The following is an 18,995-nucleotide window of genomic DNA, read 5'->3' on the forward strand; positions in this document are numbered from 1 at the left end:
CTGTTATTGTAGTTGTAGTTGTAGTTGTAGTTGTGTTGAGCAACTGCGTCAGTGTGTGTGTGGGTCCCTGGCGCAGTTGGATGGCGGGCGGAGGATGTGCTGCGTTGATCGCCAGTGGTCGGCTCTGCTTGGCTAGCTCCGTTACGTCGTTGTCGATGTGTTATTCCAGCGATGCTCTGCCGATACGTAGTCTCTGCGGCTCCCAACGTAATGACGCGCGTAGCGAGATGATGTTTTGTTTTTTGTTTTTCAATTGTGTTGATTTTGTAACGGTAATGAGCCGGTGAATTGTGATTGCTCTGCTTGCGTCTATTTCTTTTGCTGTGTGTGTGTTTATTTTGGTCCGTTACGTAGCGTAGCGTAACTCCGTGTTGCTGCGTCGCTACGTTGCATTAACGTTACGCAGCAACGTATTCGTTGGTGATTTCATTTTCGTTTGTATTTTGGCATTGTAAGCTATAATCATTTATTGATCTCTATATAGTGCCAGAGGCCTTTGGCGCAACGTTAACGTAAGCAAACTATCACGTAACCGTAATTGATTGCCCGAGTGAGTCTATGCATTACCTAACTAAATTACACCTAATGCGTACGTAGAAAAACTGTTATTGCTATCAATTTAACGTTATCTCAAATCCTATCGATATACGATTGTTTTTAAGTTACGATTTCGATCTACGTTTTGCGTGTAAATGAGAGAAGGCAATGTCGTTGTTTTTTTTTTAATTATTATTAAATAGTTTTCTATTTTTATTTTTATTTTTTTTGTTGCTTAAGTAATTTTTATTTTTCGTTCAATCACATTTGGTGCGTTTGAGTTTTTGTTTTGTTTTTGGGTTTGTTTTTGTTTTTGTCGAACTTGTTTCGTATGAAATATTTGTTGTCAGTTTCCATGTAAGTAGAAAATATATTTAAAGCTTAGCACGCAGCTCTCCAGTGGTCAACTGCGTTTCGTATTTAATTTAATTAGACGATTTGATTTGTTTATTTGTTTCGCTCCGCTGCCAGCTGTCGTCATGTTGATGTAGAATATATCTTCATTTGTTAAATATTTTTAGTTCGTATCACATATGAGTTGCAGTTGCTAGTTTGCTTCTCTTGAATAGTAACTCTCTTTAGCTTTGCAAAACTTTTCTGTTTTGTGTAAGGGAAAACATGTTCGTTAAAAGAGTGTTCTTCGCTTTGATTGCCTGTCGACATGTGTTCATTTTAAGTCCTGGATTTTACGGATATTACCTAACTCAGAGTGCAATGAGATGACAATTATTTATTGACTGCACAGCTCTAAGCGGATTATTATTAACAGCCTGACATGTGCGTGATAAGAGCAAATGCATTAAATTTGGAATTCAATCAAGCAACGATGCAATTTCACAGACTAAAATTCAAAAATTAAGAGAGAGAGAGAGAGAGAGAGAGAGAAAGCTGTGGCAACATATTGGCCAACATTTTGATTGACTATTTTGTTATTTTTGAAATTCTTCATTTATATTAAAATTTTATATTACAATTGTATATTAAAATTTGTTTATTGATTTATTGTCAAACAATTGTTGATTTGTTTATTTTCAATGTCATTTTAATTTCATACATTTTGTTGTTATCATTTAAGCACTCACGTTTTTAAGAAATACATTTCCGAACAACATTTGCTCAGTCGCTGTTCAGGATATACTGCTTATCGCACAACTTCGATGAATTTTCCAGCCAAGATTTATTTATTGGTATTCATCTAATATTCGGCTCTGAATCAATTTGCAGCTCATTCGCATTCATCATCACGTGTAGAGTATTCATTTGCTCAAAGCTCGGAAGCCGAGACGAGTTGAGTGCAAAGTTTTGCAGGCCATTCGGCGAAATCTCGACAAGAATCTCGTGAGTAATGCAAACAGAGCAAAATATTTATGGCCAAGCCTCGCATAAGCCATGTTCCAGCACTGCTAAGCCATAATTCAAATGCCAGCCAGAAGAGATGCAGCTACTAAGCACATGTGTGTGTAAGTGTGTGTGAGGCATGCCATATATGCATGAGTATGCCAGAGACCATTTCGCGGCTCGGAAAAATCGGAAAAGTTGCCGAGCAACTGCCACAGCTGCAAGAATTCATATGCAAATGCTGCAGTTCTTTTGTAGTTTTTGTAGAAGTTACTTTTTCCTCTGATCTGCTACAGCATTTTAGAGGGTATTCTGGCTTATACACTTAATATGTAACACTCTAGGAGTTGAAGTTTTTGTTTTATATTCATATTTGAATGGCAATTTTAAATGGATGAAATGAATGAATGGGATAAAGCACGTAATGGATTCTTGTAGTCATATAAGAGACTTTTCCTTACGCGGTGATACGATATAACAATAATACATGAGATGATAGGAGTTACAAGAGAAAATATCAAGGGATATTTTCAAAAGCCGCCTTTAGAATAAAGCACAGAGGCACGAAGATAATATATGAAGACATAGGTTAACAATTGATCCTTTACAATCTGCTAAGCAAAAGCGTAGTAATTGTAAACATTCTAATTATTATTATTATTTATCTGTTAGACAGAGAAGCACAGCTTCTCTTGTTTGGCTATTATTCATGTGGCATTCGTAGTAATTTTAAATGCTCCGCTCCTATTTCCTACATTCACAAGAGTATTCAGTTTGTCGACAATAGCTGCATTTACTTCAGAGTTATGCCTTTTTTTTTTTTAGCCATAAAGCCCAAGGGCAAGTTCGAAGCGTAACGAAAGCGCGCAGAAAGTGGCAAACGGGCAAAAACCCAACAAATTTCAATAATTCAACAGCGCAAAGCGGAAAAAGTCACTCGTTGAACGATGCAGATGAAATTTTAATGAAATACAGATTCATGCCACACAAGCATACACACACACACATACGCACACACACACACATACACAGAGACACAGTAACATGGCAGCAGCATTGCAGTCAGGGCCGTTAATAGACAATAACATGGCGCACAGAGACCTACACACACACACACACACACATTCATATGTAACTATGTTTATAAACATACACAGATGCAGCTGACATAACAAAAGCTGTTGGCTCGCACCGCCTAAAAGATTGCAACATTTCTGCAATTAAACACAGATACACACACACACACACAGAGAGAGAGAGAGAGAGAGAGAGAGAGAGATTTTTGGCACTGGGCACTACACATGTTGCAGCTTCACTTGTTGTTGTTGTTGTTGTTGCTGTTGCTGTTGTAACTTGTTGTTGCAGCAACTGTGTCACACGCTGACAACATAAGCGCTCAAAAGAATGCAATGAAAATTAATTTGCCACATAATTCTTGTCAATGTGTGCGTATAAAAGATAATTGTAGATATATATCTGCATACTCATACACACATATATATATAACTGTATATTTGTTGCTTTCATTTGTATTCCTTTGACAGTTACCAAGCATTGCTTTGCAGTTTCCAATTGGGCCGAGTGCATTAAAACGAAACAACTTTTCCCATTTATTAAAATTACATAAATCAAAGATTTAAATAGGTTCTGCTTGCACAATCAACTGGATGAGCAGAGACAACAGAATGGAGTGCAGTGCATTCGATGCAAGGATTCGAATAAAAGTCAGTCAAGTCATATTTCATTGTAATTAAATAAACGATTCGTATGAGTTGTTTCTATTTGTTTCTTTCTTGTTTTCAAATTAAAAGAAATCAAATCACCATACAAAATATAGATCATAGCTTTTTTCTTTTGGCTTTTAAGAGAATCCATTTGAGATTCTCCATGAAATAAAAAATTGATAAATGGGTTTCTCAGATAGAATTGAATTTAATATTGAAGAAATACTTCTATTAACATTTTTCTAGTTGTAACCATTTGTATTATTATTATTATTATTATATATATATATATATTTTTTTTTACTTTGGTGATGAGAAATCTTTCCTGTAGGAGCCTTGAAGAATGGTAAATTTAAATATATTTATAAACATATCTGTTGACTTATAAGAGGACTAGTGCTTCCGTTAAGACATTAGGGCACTCTCGTTGTAAGCACAAATATTTCTGTCAGAATTTAAGCGCATTAAAGCTATAGTTTTAAATGCTTAAAACTGCTTACTGTGTGTATGAGAGAGAAAGAGAGGGAAAAGGAGAAAAGTAGTCCATAGGTATTTCATGGTTCCGGCAAATGCAAATTTTTGTGGTGATTGCCACAAAGTCAACTTTCACATTTAAATACGAGTGTATTCTGGTAGGTGAATCAATAACAGCTCAAAGGTTGACTCTTGCATATGCAAGAGCTGGCCGTAAAGCCGCAGATGAGTTACAGGTGCTGTCGAACAGCCCATGCGACTCTGCCCCGCCTACTGGGGAAACATGTTGCACGATTGGGTCCGGTCATTCGACAGTCGACAGTCGACTTGCTAATTAATGCGAATTGCCAGCTCCCGTGTTTCGTATGCCGTATTCCATATTCCGTATTATATAGTCCGTGTTCCGCTTTCATTATTCCATACTCAGTTTTCGTCTTCTTGTTGGCGGCATTTTTGGCACGGCGCCCGCTGTCTTGTTCACATGTCTGCTGGGAGAGGGGCGGAGGGCGGTCGAGTGCTCCGGGAGTGTGTCGAGTGCCTTGTCTACAGGTAATTAAAGCCAGTGAATCGCCTCGAAAAATTTGCATATGCCACACGGCGCATGCCACATGCCACAAACACGTGAGAAATGGCAACTGTCCTCCATGAAAGCCATGTTATTTGATTGTCCAAAGCAATCATATATCTTGCGAGCTATTTGTGTGTGTGTGTGTGTGTGTGTGTGCTGTTGGGTGTTGGCCGTCGGGTGGTGGGCGTGGGTGTATTGAGAGTTATTTATTCAGCCGTATAAACCAAATTTGCACGGACTAACCAAGCGTTAAGTGAGCATACGCTATTGAGCCATTTCCATTCGTTTGATTTGCGGCGCGCTAATTGATAATATTTATAGCCACGAATCTGAAGCACTGAATAACGAGCTGTATTTGAAGTGTTGGCCAAAATCGAAGAGAATTGCGTTTAGTTAAAGACTTCTCAATAAAGCGTTGGAAATATCGGGCTTTAGATTTAACTTTCTGGACTTGCTAAGTAGAGACTGATAGAATGTAAATCAGTGTATGGATTGAGCTCACTGTGACTCAAGCTCAAACCATCCGGCTATATAAAGTTACATTGAAATAGATTGCAATATAATATATTCTTCTCAATTTCGAAATGATTTTATTCCTATTTCTACCAGATTTTTCTTGTTGATGAACTGTGAGAATAAAACAAATTCAAATTCAAATTTCTTGGAACAGCTGAAAATTTTAACTGCTGTTTAAGATAATATCTTCGGATATTTTGTTTTTGTATTTTCCGCACATTGCGCTGTTGTTGAAGCTATCCATGGCATAAAACTGTTTTATAGACGAATGTGATTTGCAGAACTTCTCGATTCGATAATTTGTGGGCCATAAAAATGTCAAATGCAATTGAGTTCTGTGGGCAAACGCGTTATAATTTGTGTCTTTTTAAATGCTTTTTATTGTCGTTGGCGGCGACAACAATCGAAGCGCATGAACACACACACACACACACACACCCACACACTCACGCTATTGAAGATAAATGTTTGCTAAAAGAGCGCCGCTACAAGAGCCAAGCAAAAAATCGAAAATGAATTTAAATGTGGTCATGTAATAAACGAGTTGCGTTTATCTCGAATCAAAGAAGGCAACAACTACACAGAGACACTCTCTGTGTCTGTGTGTGTGTGAGAGAGTGAATGAATTATGCAACTGAAATTCAATTTCGACCGCCGCAAAGTATGCAATAAAAAGCGAACTCAAGAGTCCACACTGATTGTCGCTTGATCGTGCGCCGTCAGGGGTGTTGGCAGTGTGCAGGGTATTCGCATCAAATGGGGTAAGTGGGGCTTCAATATGTCACTTGCAATTACTGCAGCAACAACAACAACAGCAACAACAACAGTCACTGTTGTACGAAAAAGAAACAAACGACAAGCCTGACAAACAAATACGACGACAACAACAACAACAACAACGAATCGTGCCCAACAAGTCTCCGTGGGGCTGATTTTAGTCAGCCAGCCAACAGGCTGACCATGATGAAGAGCCTGTGAAAAGCCAGTCGATGAGAAGATGGGCAGATGGGCGGATGGGTAGATGGGCCAATGGGGCGTGGTTCAGCAGATAGTGTGCCACAGGCGACAGTTTGAGTAATTATAGAGACTGCAATTTCGGAATGGTGTGCAGTTCGCATTCAGTCTTTTTTTTTTGGCAGCCCTCACGTAATTGAAAATTAAATTGCTGCTCGATGACAGTTATAGAAGGGGGAGGGAGGGAGCATATAGGGATGCCCTAAAAATGGCGGAAGGAAGAGGAAGCCGGCGTTTGACAAATGGACAAAACGAAGGCTGTGCAGTTGAGCGTTAACGATTTGATTCCATCGTAATGCCACAGAATCTTGTTGATTGGTCAGAGTTACATTTAGACTTGGCAAATTGCTTTGGACAGCAATGCAGTTGAATTTATCGATATGCTTGAACAATCGATAGGCAGAGAACGTCAAAATTGAACAATGTTTGGCGTGATTCGCACAAGACGCGAACTAAATCGCCTATCTCATTAACTAGTTCTAACTAACTAATGCAGCACTTCAGAAATGATATATATGCTCACGAGTTAATCAATACGTCGCTTAGGAGCTCAATGATTTCAAGGAACATATTCATAAATAGGGCAGAGAGTCACCTTTGTGATCGATTGAGATATTTATGTATGCATTAATTTAAGTTATTTCTAACGAAATTCAAGTTATTTTTACCGAAATCATGCAATCACGCATCCACCATTATCTTTTTTGCCATTGCTGCGATATTCTGAGTTATATTATCAAATAATTGCCATCATTAGTTATGATATGTTTCCATATTTCAGGAAGTCTAGGGAAGCCAAAATACAAACTTTTTTCTTAGTTCCACGATGTATTAGAGCTAAGTCTCCAAGTTCCTTTATTCAAAAAGATACTACATATATTGTGAAATCAGTCATCCTGTACGGGCTCGTAATTAAGCCTAATGCAGTTGCTTGTCGTAAAGCTGTCATCTCGCTTTAGCAGCTAATTCATGCTAGAGAACTAGAGGCCAACAGAGTTTTACACCTTTCGTTGAGCTTTTTACTTTCATAACACGTTATTTGCCATTTTCATTTTCATTTTCATTTTCATTTTCATTTTCATGTTGCTCTCCTGCTTTTATGACTTTTTTCGCAGCTACTGTTGTTGTTGTTGCACTTTTCGTTCTATTTTTCACATTTTCAGCGTCCGCCATTTTGCCGCACACTTTTTCCACTATTTTCCAGCTAATTTACTAGCTGTTGTTCTTGTGCTTGCTGTGTGAGGGAAGCATATATACAAACTTATACATACATATATACATCTAGCATGAATATAGTACATATATAGTACGTACTTGTAGTACGTACTACATATATATCTATGACTCTCTTAAAAACTTGAGTGTCCACTCAGCACGTGCAGGAGGCGGGTGGCACAAGGGTGGTGCATGGGTGGATGCGACGTGGGTGGGCGTTGAATATAATAAATTTTAGCCGCCGTTCGTTTTTTTCCTGTTTTGCTTTCCTTTGTATTTTTTATATTTTTTGGTGGAACCATTTTACTTAGTTGGGGTAAAGCGATTTTGCTTTGTGCAAAAGTTTTGTTTAATTTGTGCAATTTTAATACTCTGTAAGCAACGTGAGCTGCAGAGAGGCTGTGCGAAGGCAGCCCAGGCAGAAGATATGCCTTGCAAGACCTATACATGTTTTAGATATGTGCGTAAAGTGACGAGACAATAAGGTTGTAAGATATAGAGTATAAGAAACATGTAGATCCATCATAGAATTTCTCGACGAGCAGACAGGGAGAGCGAGAGAGAAGGAGGGAGTAAAAGAGGGAGATAGTAAGATCATAAATCAAGAAATTCCATATACACTTTTAATATGCAGGTATTTAGTAAAATATTAAAAGTATTTTTTTTTTTTTTTTTTTTGGTAAAATACTTTTAGCATATTACAAGTATTCATTAGCTAAGGATAGAGATGCATTCATCACTTATGATGTTACTCCAACATTTGCAACATTTCCAAGTAGTATACATATACAAAAATTCTTGAAGTAGTAGGTATCTGACAGTCGATCGGCTCGCAGCTAGCAAAATACAAGAAATTCTATATAGACTCTCAGTATGGGACGCATTCATCACAATACAATACAAAACAAAAAGTATTTTGCTAAATAATTACGTTTTCCAAGTAGTGGGTATCTGACAGTCGGTCAGCTCGCAGCCAGCCAGCTTTCTGACATGCTTTCCGCTTTTGGCTTTTTGTAGCTTTATTTTATAGTTGCTTATGCAAGTCAAATAATTGCACAGCGTTAAGTTTTTTAATTTGTTGCTTGGGAGCTCGTTAAGAGCGAAACTTTAAAGCCGCTACTCTGAACCGCTCAGTTTCTGCATTACCGCACCACTGATCCACTGAGCCACAATACCAGTGTAGCTCTGCACCACTGCTCCACCGCATGACACCACAGTTACACATCATAAGCCACCGAATGCTGCACTTTTATGACACACATTTGAGGACTGCCGTTTACACAATATTTGGCATCTGCTTGGGGGCGTGGCAAGATGTGGGCGCTCGTATGCAAGAGCTTGCCAAAGCTTTTAGTAGGCGTCGCATTATCAGCCCGATACAAAGGCACATTATGCGCTTCCGATTTGTTGTTGTTGCCAGTTATGGCATCGCTTCAAAACGAGGTTAGCTATAGGAAAAATATTAGACGAACCCAACTGAAAGGAACGAAAGGACACATTTTGTTGTGCTTTTCCGAGTGGGTCAATTGAAGCTGTTGACTTTGGCAGCAGCTGCCTTCAAAGATGAAGCAGAACATTTTTGTAGATATTCCAATCAATACAGCAATACACATACATATATACAAAGTGAAGACGTGAAAAGCCACGAAAAACAGGGAAAACTTTGAGACAGCCACTCCAAAGTGACCAAAGCGAACTAAATATCGTAATTCATAGTATATAGGGGAGTATAGTTCAGCATCGGAGTTCATCATAAATCGTATATCATCATAAAGCAAAGACTTACATTCTCACCCATTAGCTATTACATAATATATTGAAAGGAAGCAGAGTGTTGATCAAAGATTATAGATAGGTTATTTATCATAGAAGTTGAAAGATTTCAAATACAAAATATTTGTGTGTGAAACTCATTTCAGTTTGGCAGTATTTCTTCGATATGTCATGAGATTTGAAATGTTTAATAATTTTAATCAATAGATCAACTGATGCATAATTCTGGGAAACCAAAAAAAAAAAAAAAAAAAAAAAAAAAATTATAATAATAATAATAATAATAATAATAATAACAATATTAAATAACATATTACATATTTTTAATTAGGGCTTTCCGCTGTGTGTTATTTAGATAAGGTTGAGCTCATCTCTGTTTAAGCAACTTGCTTGTTATTGTCCAGTAAAATATAATTTAGAATATTCAACATATAGTAGTTTCCACTGTATAATAATACGCTGGGGCATGCCAACCTCAGTTAAAGCTCTTATAAAACTAGGTACACAGCTGATATTTAGAATGGGGAACATGCATTGGTTAGCTAGCAATAGATTACGATTACAGTTAAGATTACGCACACACACACACACACATACAGATACAGATACAGATGCAGATACTAGATAATATACATAGATAGTTGGGCAAGCTGGGGCTTGACTTGGACCTCATTTACCTCGATGTGCTCGCAGACGCAGATGCCCTCCTCGCAGTAGGCGCACAGCTGGAACTTGCGGCCCTTGAAGAGCAGCTGGGGCTCATCGCTGACGAGGGGCTCGTATTGGGTTTGCTGGAACTGGAGTTCGCGCAGCTGCCGCTTGAGGCCGCTGGTGACGCCGAGGTCGCCCTGCTCGAAGGCGTCGCTGCGACGCATGCGATAGACGCTGCACTTGCGCTCCAAGGGGCCGCTGGGCGGCTGCATGGCCTCGTCCTCGTCGTAGGCTGTGAGGGGCTGGCGCTCGGCCGAGTCGTTGGGCTCGTCGTCGTCGTCGGCTCGCCGCAGCTTCACTGCGGCTGCTGCCGCTGCGGCGGCGTGCCCGGGCGAGGCCATGGGCGTGGCCGGCGTTACAATGATCGCATCATGGTGAGCTACAAACATGGCCGCCGCGCCGGCCAGCTCCAATTGGGGCTCGGAGACGGCGGCTTCGGCGGCGGCCGCCGCCGCTGAGGTGCTGGGCGTGGCGTCTGTCTCCAGCATCGACATCGCCGTCGTTTTAACGCCGACCGCAGCCGATGGCAACGCAGGAGTAGCTAGCGGGGTCTCCTCCATTTGGGACACCAGCGGCAGCGTCGCCGTTGCCGACTTGTGCAGCTGTCCCTCTGCTGCTGCTCCGGGGGGGAAGCCAGCGCTGCTGCCGCTGTGCCGGTGCACGAGCTTCGGTGAGACGCGTCCGTGTGATGAGGCGAACTGCTGATAGGGCGTCTGCACGGGACCCCCGTGACCGTGGTGCAGATGGCTGTGCCCGTGGCCCTGCAGCCCCTGGGCGTGGCCGTGGGCGTGCCCGGGCATGTGCGAGTGTGAGTGCGCGTGCGAGTGCGAGTGCATGCGCAGCTGGAGCACCGACTGCGTGTCGGAGCCGCCCGTCCCCTCCTCGATGGGCAGCAGGGAGCGGGACTGCGTGTAGGTGGCGCTGAGCTTGCGGCCCTGCGGCTGCTGCGGCGCCCGCAAGTAGCTGGTGGGCAGCTGGTGGAATTGCCGCGACTGGCTGCGCGTCGGCGTCGAGGCGCCGCCATGATCAGCGGCGCCGAGGCCGACGACGGCTCCAGCTGGTTTCGGTGGATGTAGTTTCGCTTGTAGCTGTTGGTTCTTCTTCTGCTGTCGCTGGCGCTGGCGCGCCTGGCGCGAGGCCAAGGAGGCGCCGCCAGCAGCTGCATACATGTTGCTTACTGCTTAGGTATACAGGCTCTGGATTTACTCTATGGCTTACGCTTAACTAACATTCGGTTTCTAGTTTCGCTTAGCTTAGATCTAGCATCGATTTGCGCTGCGCCTTCCTAATTTGCAATACTTGGCAGTTGTAAACTAAGCTAGACTTAACTGAATCGAGTGGCTGCCTGACCTGAGTGTTGAGCTAGCCTCACTTCTTGGGCAGTTTAAGCGGACTGTTTGCTGGTTTAACCTCACTTTCTCCCTTTCTAACAAACAATTTCTCGTGAGACTATCTCATCTCACTTTAGCCGATTCAATTCTAAGCACAACTATTCTTATGCTATCTCTGTCAGCTCTAACCTTACTTTTAGTGTTTCTAACCTCACTTTAAGCAATTCTTATCTTCTTTCACTTTCGGTTTTATAAAGCGTGTCTTTGGAAAAATAAACGTTAAAATTCTTAGCAAAATTTGTTTGTTTATGTGGTAGTTGTTGTTGTTGTTCTTCTTCTTGTCTGTCCCTGTATATATGACTAATATGATGTGGCTATCCTCTCTAACAGTTTCGCTTAGGTTGCTTTAGTGTAGTATCTAGAATATTTGACTTCATTCGTTTTCTTACCGTTTTGTGTCTGTATTGACAAAAATGATTGTACTTTGGATTACTTGCTTAAGCTTCAACCGAGTGACATGTACAAAACGTTGTTTGAAATAAACCTCATTGAAACCATCAAAAGTAAATTTTTCATTGGTATAACAATCTTCAAATGCATATATACGTATATATGAACTAACAAAATCATACAAAAGCAATTCGCAGACTCAACTTAGGCTAGGGAATACATACATTGTGCATTGCTTGTTCTTGTTTTTGTTCTTGTTGTTGTTGTTGTTGTTGTTGTTGGCTTATCAAAAAATATATATAAGTATATATATGTCAAAAAATTGTATTTCGCTTGGTGTCTATTTTAAAAATGTTATATTTGGGCTCTGATTTTCTATAAATATGTGCAACGACTCTAACGATCCTCTCTGCCTATAAACATTTCAAAAATATGCTCTCTTCACAATCGAATTATTTCTGTTGCATACTTTTCGGGGCGTATTGTCTGTGTGTATCCTTTGTGTCAACTCTCCTGTCCACGCGGGCCGTATGATAAAAATAATTGAATTACTTTTCTCTATTTATACATATAGTTTTAAAAGCTAAAAGCTGCCTGGATTAGCTATGTATATACATAAACTGTACGTTGCTTATCTGCTAAATACATGTATGTATGTATGAGTATGTATACATATAAATATTTGTTTGGTAATTGTCTAACTAGTGTCCATTAGCGTACAAAAAGCGTCTAAAGCCTAACGCACACACACACACAAGCACACATACAAAGACATGTAAACAATTGAATAGAATATATATATATGTTTCAATTTGTATCTGAATATTTTGCTTTTCGCTTTATACTTCAGTTTAATATGGAAGCTTCCTAAAGCACGTCTTAAATTTTACGATTTGCTTTTGTTTCTGTTTTCAATTTTCATTTAATTTCTATTTTGTTTTACACACACAGTTGAATGAGACATGCACATACTCAACGATTGATAATCCTCAGTTCACATCAGGCTAGACTACATTTTCACAATCTGATTGTTGTTCTTCGTGTATTGTGAATTAAAATTAAAATCGAAATTTGTTGCATTTTAGTTGCATGTCGCTGATATCCCTGGCAATGCACAACATGTTCTCATAGGCTCTTCAATTTAATAATTTCTCGTTTTATCTAAACTTATGTATAAAGACGGATTTACTGCAAGGAACGCGACGATAATCGATAAACACAGTAACAGCATTCAAATCAATCTGAATCTTTATGGTAGACACGCATCCTTAATGCTAAAAACTATTTGCTAAGCTGCAAAGTGGATTGTCAGAGATGTAGAGTGTGAGAAAAAGTGATTTAGTTGTCAATAACTATTAATAGGATTCTTAAAAATAGATAAACATCGTATTGCAAAGTTCTCATTGGCATGCCCCAACAAATAGATACAACATTATATCTTATGTGGAAATCATCAAATATTCAAGAAAATATGTTATTAGAAGATACTTAAGCATTTCAAAAAGATAATAAAGTTTTATGGATGAAAAAAAAAATCTTTTTAATGTATTTAAAATATATATGTATATATTAAATATGTAAAGGGATTTTTTCCACACAATATATTTAAATAAAATATAATGAAGTGAATATATTAGAGATTCTTCGTTTCAATTATGTGTATTTCCATAACAAACGACTCATTCACACACACACTTAAATATTTGATATGCCACGCCACCTTCTGTCATTCCATAATTTGCCCATTATGGCCTGTATTTGAATTTTTAACGGGTTCAGGATATAGAAATATTTTAATATTAATAGAGTACAAAGGTTAAAAATATTTTAACACAAAATAATAATATCCCATTCAGAGTTTTATTTTCAACATTAAATATGGCAATACTTCAACAAGCAATATATCAAACGCCAAACATCGTTCAGCTGAACATAGCAACTCAAAACTTTTTATTACATATTAAAGATTAAAATTTCTGGTGCTTCGCTCCTTTCAATTGAATACAGCTTTACACTCATCCATCATTAATCAATTTCGCGACTCGTTATGGATGATTGTTGAGAATGTAAAGAGCAGAGTGGGAGAACGATGAAATATCCATTGAAAACAATTTTCACAATCGCCACACCCCATTCAAAACTCATCAAACAATAAAATGCGCAAACTTTTTATTTTGACTTTCGGTTGGAAACCTTCAAGTTCCGTCGAGCAAGAAAAGTAAAAAGCGAAATCATCTTGTAGCCAAAAGTGAAGAATAAAAAAATGAAGGGAAGGCAAACTTTTCTCACTCAATCGCACACATAAACACACACATATTTACATGCAGCAAAAATGACTGAACCATCGAATTCTGTTAAATGCGCCAAATATTGGAAGCACTAAAGTGTGTAGAGTATTTAAAGAGGATTCTCACAGGAGTTGTACAACCCAACAAGGTGAGTACAGTGAAACTATGTTAAGTAGCACTGTGTGCATTGTGCTTGCCATGCACGTTTTAATACGATTTCTTTTTTTTTTATTATTTTAATTCATATGCTCTATAATGGTATACATTACTGTATAATATTCTATAAATTATATTTTGTCAGTTACCCAACACTTGGCAATAATTGGCAAGTGAGAATAGAACTATAGATTAATTAGAACTAGAGCTGAATCCCCTAGAGTACACTATGACAATGATGGTGTTCGCTTTAGTATTGTTCTCTATTCTTGTCAGATCTTCATTATACCCTATACACAGACTAATGCATGTTCTCATAATTTCTTATCGTTGGTGTTGTAAGGTTTTCCTACCCATTTATAGACTCCATCCATGTAGCCCTTATCTATTTTGAGTAGTATAGTGGTTATATACAATATTTGTATGTTGGTATTTAAATCAAATATTTTATTTGTCGCGGGAATATTCAAAATATACAGTCGCTCGCCCTAATTATTGTAGCTCTTACGATAGTAAAATAAATAAGATATAATAATTCTCGATGGGGACTGCAGGGTATCTATCTTTTCGTACATTACTGAAAAGGTTAATTTACTGGTGGCGCTAAGCGAAAGTTACTTCTGACTATTGCGGGGTATCTGCATACCCGTCATTGCTTATCTTCGGCCTCGTCTGTGCAGCTTTTGCTTGAATGTGACTGCAGATATTTTCATGTATTCGCAAATATTTGTAATTTCACGATTTTTCCGCGTTGTTTCTTGCTGTTTTGCTTCTGCTGGATCCCTTAACGCGCTGCACATGCGATTTTGTCGTAAACACGCGAATTAAAATCCCCTTTGGCTTCCAGTTCTATTCGGCCGGTTGTACCTCGGCAACCTTAACATTTGCCATGACTCGGCGACCTGGTCTGCAGCAACATTCAGGGTCATAATAAGCGCTAACATATCCTTATAAGTCAAAAGTACGCCCGCGCGTTTGCTCAGCCATTTCAACGTTTTGCTCTTGCTCTTTCAATTTAATTTAAGTTGTTTTCTGTATTTTGTGTTTTGTGTTTTGTGTTGTTTGCTGCGTAAATTGGCCAATTGCAAATGCTGGCCGGGCCGAGTGACGACAATGTTTAGGCCCTTAAAGCGCTTTGTTCGCTTGTGGCTTATGTAACAATTTGTTGATGCCTTTTGGCGCAAAACACGCACTCAAGGCTAATTAAAACCCAGACCCACGGCAACGCCCCGACAATAAATGCGACGACCGCTAAACGGCTGCCATTACGGCCCAATTCCTATACACATAAGCCCAAACGTGGCTCTATATAGTTAAGTATGCCAGCTGCCCAGTCACGATAAATGACAGTAAGCCAGAAAGTGCGCTGACGTGTCATGGATCATCTTAACTTGTTTCTTTTGCTGAAAGCCAAATACTGGAAGTCAAGTGCTATTCCGCTTGGATAAATGTTCTATTGATCTTCCGGTAAAACAATGTCCATGAGTATATTTCCGAGAAATGTTCTGAATTCTAATTAAATATTTAAAATATAGTTGTAGACAGTTATATATGCATACATAAACGACTAAACTACTATAATGCTTCAGGTCTATAGAGCGCCTACGAAATCTTTAATCTTTAGGTGTATAAAGCTTTTCGGAACATATGTCAATTGATGTATTGAACTTGTATATTAGCGTTCAAAAATTCAATCAAAAGTTACAAGTTTTTAAGTTTACTAAACTTAGGAAAATTCAATACTCATACATGTAAATATATATATCTTAGTTAATGAACAAATTGATTCGACCTTAGTACAAAAATAAAACATACAAATATTTAAAACTTAATAAGTTTAATAATCTTAAGAACTTTAATTTCCTAATAATGTTGTATTTTTTATAATTGTACATAATTTATTTATAATTGTATATAATTACACAAAATAGATTGATTTTACTTTTCACAGTTAACCAAAAAAAAAAAAAAACAAGTAAGAAAGCTCTAGTCGAGACTGCTCGACTACGAGATCCCCTGAACCCTTGGAGCAATAGATATTTCAATACTTTTTCGCGACTTTCAGCTTACACAAGAAACACACACACACACACACACGTACGCAAAAGCAGGCATACATACACACACACGCATACAGACACACATACACACACACGCATACATACACAAACGCATACACACACACACATACACACACACATACACAAACACATACACACACAAGCAACCACGCATAAACACGCATGGGCTGCAGTGTGCGCTTACTATGAGAACTTAATTGTTTAATAACTTTTTTTATGGACGTACGATCTTCATGAAACTTTTAGATTATGATTATAACATGAATATGCATGTAATTGCCAAAGCACAAGTCTCTAGTATTTGAAATACGCTTTTAACAAAAGTGAGGGTGAGGGGGAGAATTTAGAGGTGGGGGGTAAATTTTAACAAAAACCGAAATTGTATAAATTGCATATAAGCATACATTAAAAATTTGGAGATTCTAGCAATAAAGGTGTAGAAGATATAATTTTATAACTGGGTTTCGATAAGGTTTTTTATCGATAAAAAAAGATCGAGATGAGTTATCGATTTTTAATGATAAACTTGATATGCGCGCTGTAATTACGGACATTTAAAAAAAAATTTGAAGTCTCTAGCTCTTATATCTTCTGAAATCGACACGTTCATACATACGGACAGACGGACAGACGGACAGACGGACAGACGGACAGACAGACGGACAGGGCCAAATCAACTCAGCTCGTCACCCTGATCAAGAATATATATACTTTGTGGGGTCTGCCACGCCTCCTTCTCCCTGTTACATACATTTCAACAAAACCATTATACCCTGATTTCCCATTGAAAATGGGTTCAGGGTATAAAAAAACACATATATGTTTTTGTCCAATTTTTACTTTTCGTAATAATTTTGAATAAGAATCACAAAGAGCTCATTTCATGGCTGCATTGTAAGTATTTGGAATAATTGAGAAAAATGTCAATAATAAATTGTGATAAATGAAACGGGAGCTTAGAAAGTTCTGGCAATTATTTGCAATGTACACAGTATTCGCGTGCTGGACGGCAATTAAAATGGGGCCACGTGTAATATGAATTTAGATGACAGCAATTAATGCTACCGAATGGCATTCAACAGTCCATGTGGCTGGCAAAAAATCAATACGATTGCAAACCAATAGCAGATTAGGGCGTGGGGCGTAGGGCGTGGCCAGACGCCTACTCAGTAAGCCGAACATAAAAGCACAAACAGAAAGGAGCAAAACATGAGGCCAAATTATGCAAGCTGGATAATTACAGCCTGATGCTGTTTTGGTCAGGTCAGTGAGGCATTATAGTTAAAAGAAACCCCCCACACGCAGCGTAAACACCACACAGACTCACCCACACAATCGCACCACCAGACCACCACGCACCCACAGAACCACCCACATGTGAATGAGTCAACTCGTGCATAGTTACGCAAATCGAGCGAACGGACGAACCGGCCACAGGAGACTTTATGTATGAGAGCGGCCTGACGTTTCCAGCAGACATCGCGGCGTATACGTCATGCGACTGCCAGAGGAGCAGTCAGGCAGCTGGGCATTCAGCTAAAGGTAGAAAGCAGCCCAAGCGATTTCGCTTTATTCATTCATGGCGCATGCATATCTAACATCCACACACACACATACATACATACGTACAGAGGGTATCTTCCCCTTTCAGCCGCACAAACAAGGCCCAGACTACTGGCCATTCCAAAAATCTCTCTGATTCTCATGAGGTTTTATAAAATTTATGAAAATTTGCATGCCAGATTATTATAGAGCTATAAATAATAAATTTTATGAATATAGATTTTTACTTCATAATCGTTTTTATCATATTTGATATAGCATTTATTCTTAGAGATTAAGGTTATAGATGAAGATCTCGAGATACTGTAAGAATTCGCTTACAAGCAGAGACAAATACATAATACGATTCAAAAAGTTGACTAGCCTATATTTACGTAGGGCTCACATAAATGGTTCACGTGGAGTATTGGGATACGAGAGATAATTTTGTATAGAAAAGACAATGTTTGTCGCAAGAAGAATTATACGAGTTTCTATTCAGATTGATTAAGGGGTCAGCATAAATATCTGATGAGTTACTGAAAAACCTTCGCCAAAAATGTACTGAATTTCGATAACGATTTTAATCGATTAAAATTAAACGTATATTAATTAATTAATTAAAAAAGTAATTCAAAATAGAGCCAAAGACCGAGCAACACAACAAATTACAAGTCTCTAGTTCTTATAGGTTATGAGATCGATGCGTTAAAAAATATTGACACACGGACAGGGTTAAATTTGCTCAGCTCGTCATCCTGAAAAAGAATATGTTCATACGATCTGCCACTACTGCCACATTTATTAGGTTTGTCTTCTTGTCTTCTTCTTTATCAAATTATTTCATTTCCTGTATGAAAGTTAGGCAAATCTTCGTATTAAATTCGGCGTTTTAGCAGAGTTTTGTGCTTCTGGGAATGGCCACGATTGAGTCATTTATGCGCAAGTTTGGCCAGCTGTGCAATATGCATGCAGAGATATGCGAGCAGGCGGCGCCCGAGCAGGGACCTGCCAGTGCGTGCCACACACAGCCAGTGAAGCACAGACACACACACAGAATACACACACACACACACACAGAGAAACAAAAGTGGCAGCTGTGGCACGTAAAGTTGTCTACGCAGCAAGCTTCGCCAATCGACGTTGGCTGGCTGCCGCATTTGGCTTTTGTGTGTGCGCGTTTTGTTGAGATTTAAATTAAAATTTAAATTTATTTTCAGTGGACTTTTGTGGCGTGCGGCCAGCACTTTGTTTGCTTCCGCTCCCAACGAAACGCT

General features: G+C 38.9%; 1 protein-coding gene across 3 annotated transcripts in view; it reads right to left on the reverse strand.

The window, feature by feature from the left end:
- LOC6578088 (mucin-5AC) overlaps nt 1-18,995 on the reverse strand; it is a 55,997-nt gene that overhangs the window by 19,729 nt on the left and 17,273 nt on the right. For 2 of the 3 annotated variants that reach the window (XM_044009262.1, XM_002003974.4), the window contains exon 1: nt 9,837-11,965. The exons of the other annotated variant lie outside the window; for it this stretch is intronic. In XM_044009262.1, the coding sequence (XP_043865197.1) occupies nt 9,837-11,039 (1,203 nt within the window). In that variant the 5' untranslated portion in view covers nt 11,040-11,965. Of the gene's footprint in view, nt 1-9,836; nt 11,966-18,995 lie in introns of those variants that run through there. 3 annotated transcript variants of the gene reach the window in all.

The sequence above is a fragment of the Drosophila mojavensis genome, unplaced genomic scaffold (genome assembly GCF_018153725.1).
Source record: "Drosophila mojavensis isolate 15081-1352.22 unplaced genomic scaffold, ASM1815372v1 contig_49, whole genome shotgun sequence".
NCBI classification, from domain to species: Eukaryota; Metazoa; Arthropoda; class Insecta; order Diptera; family Drosophilidae; genus Drosophila; species Drosophila mojavensis.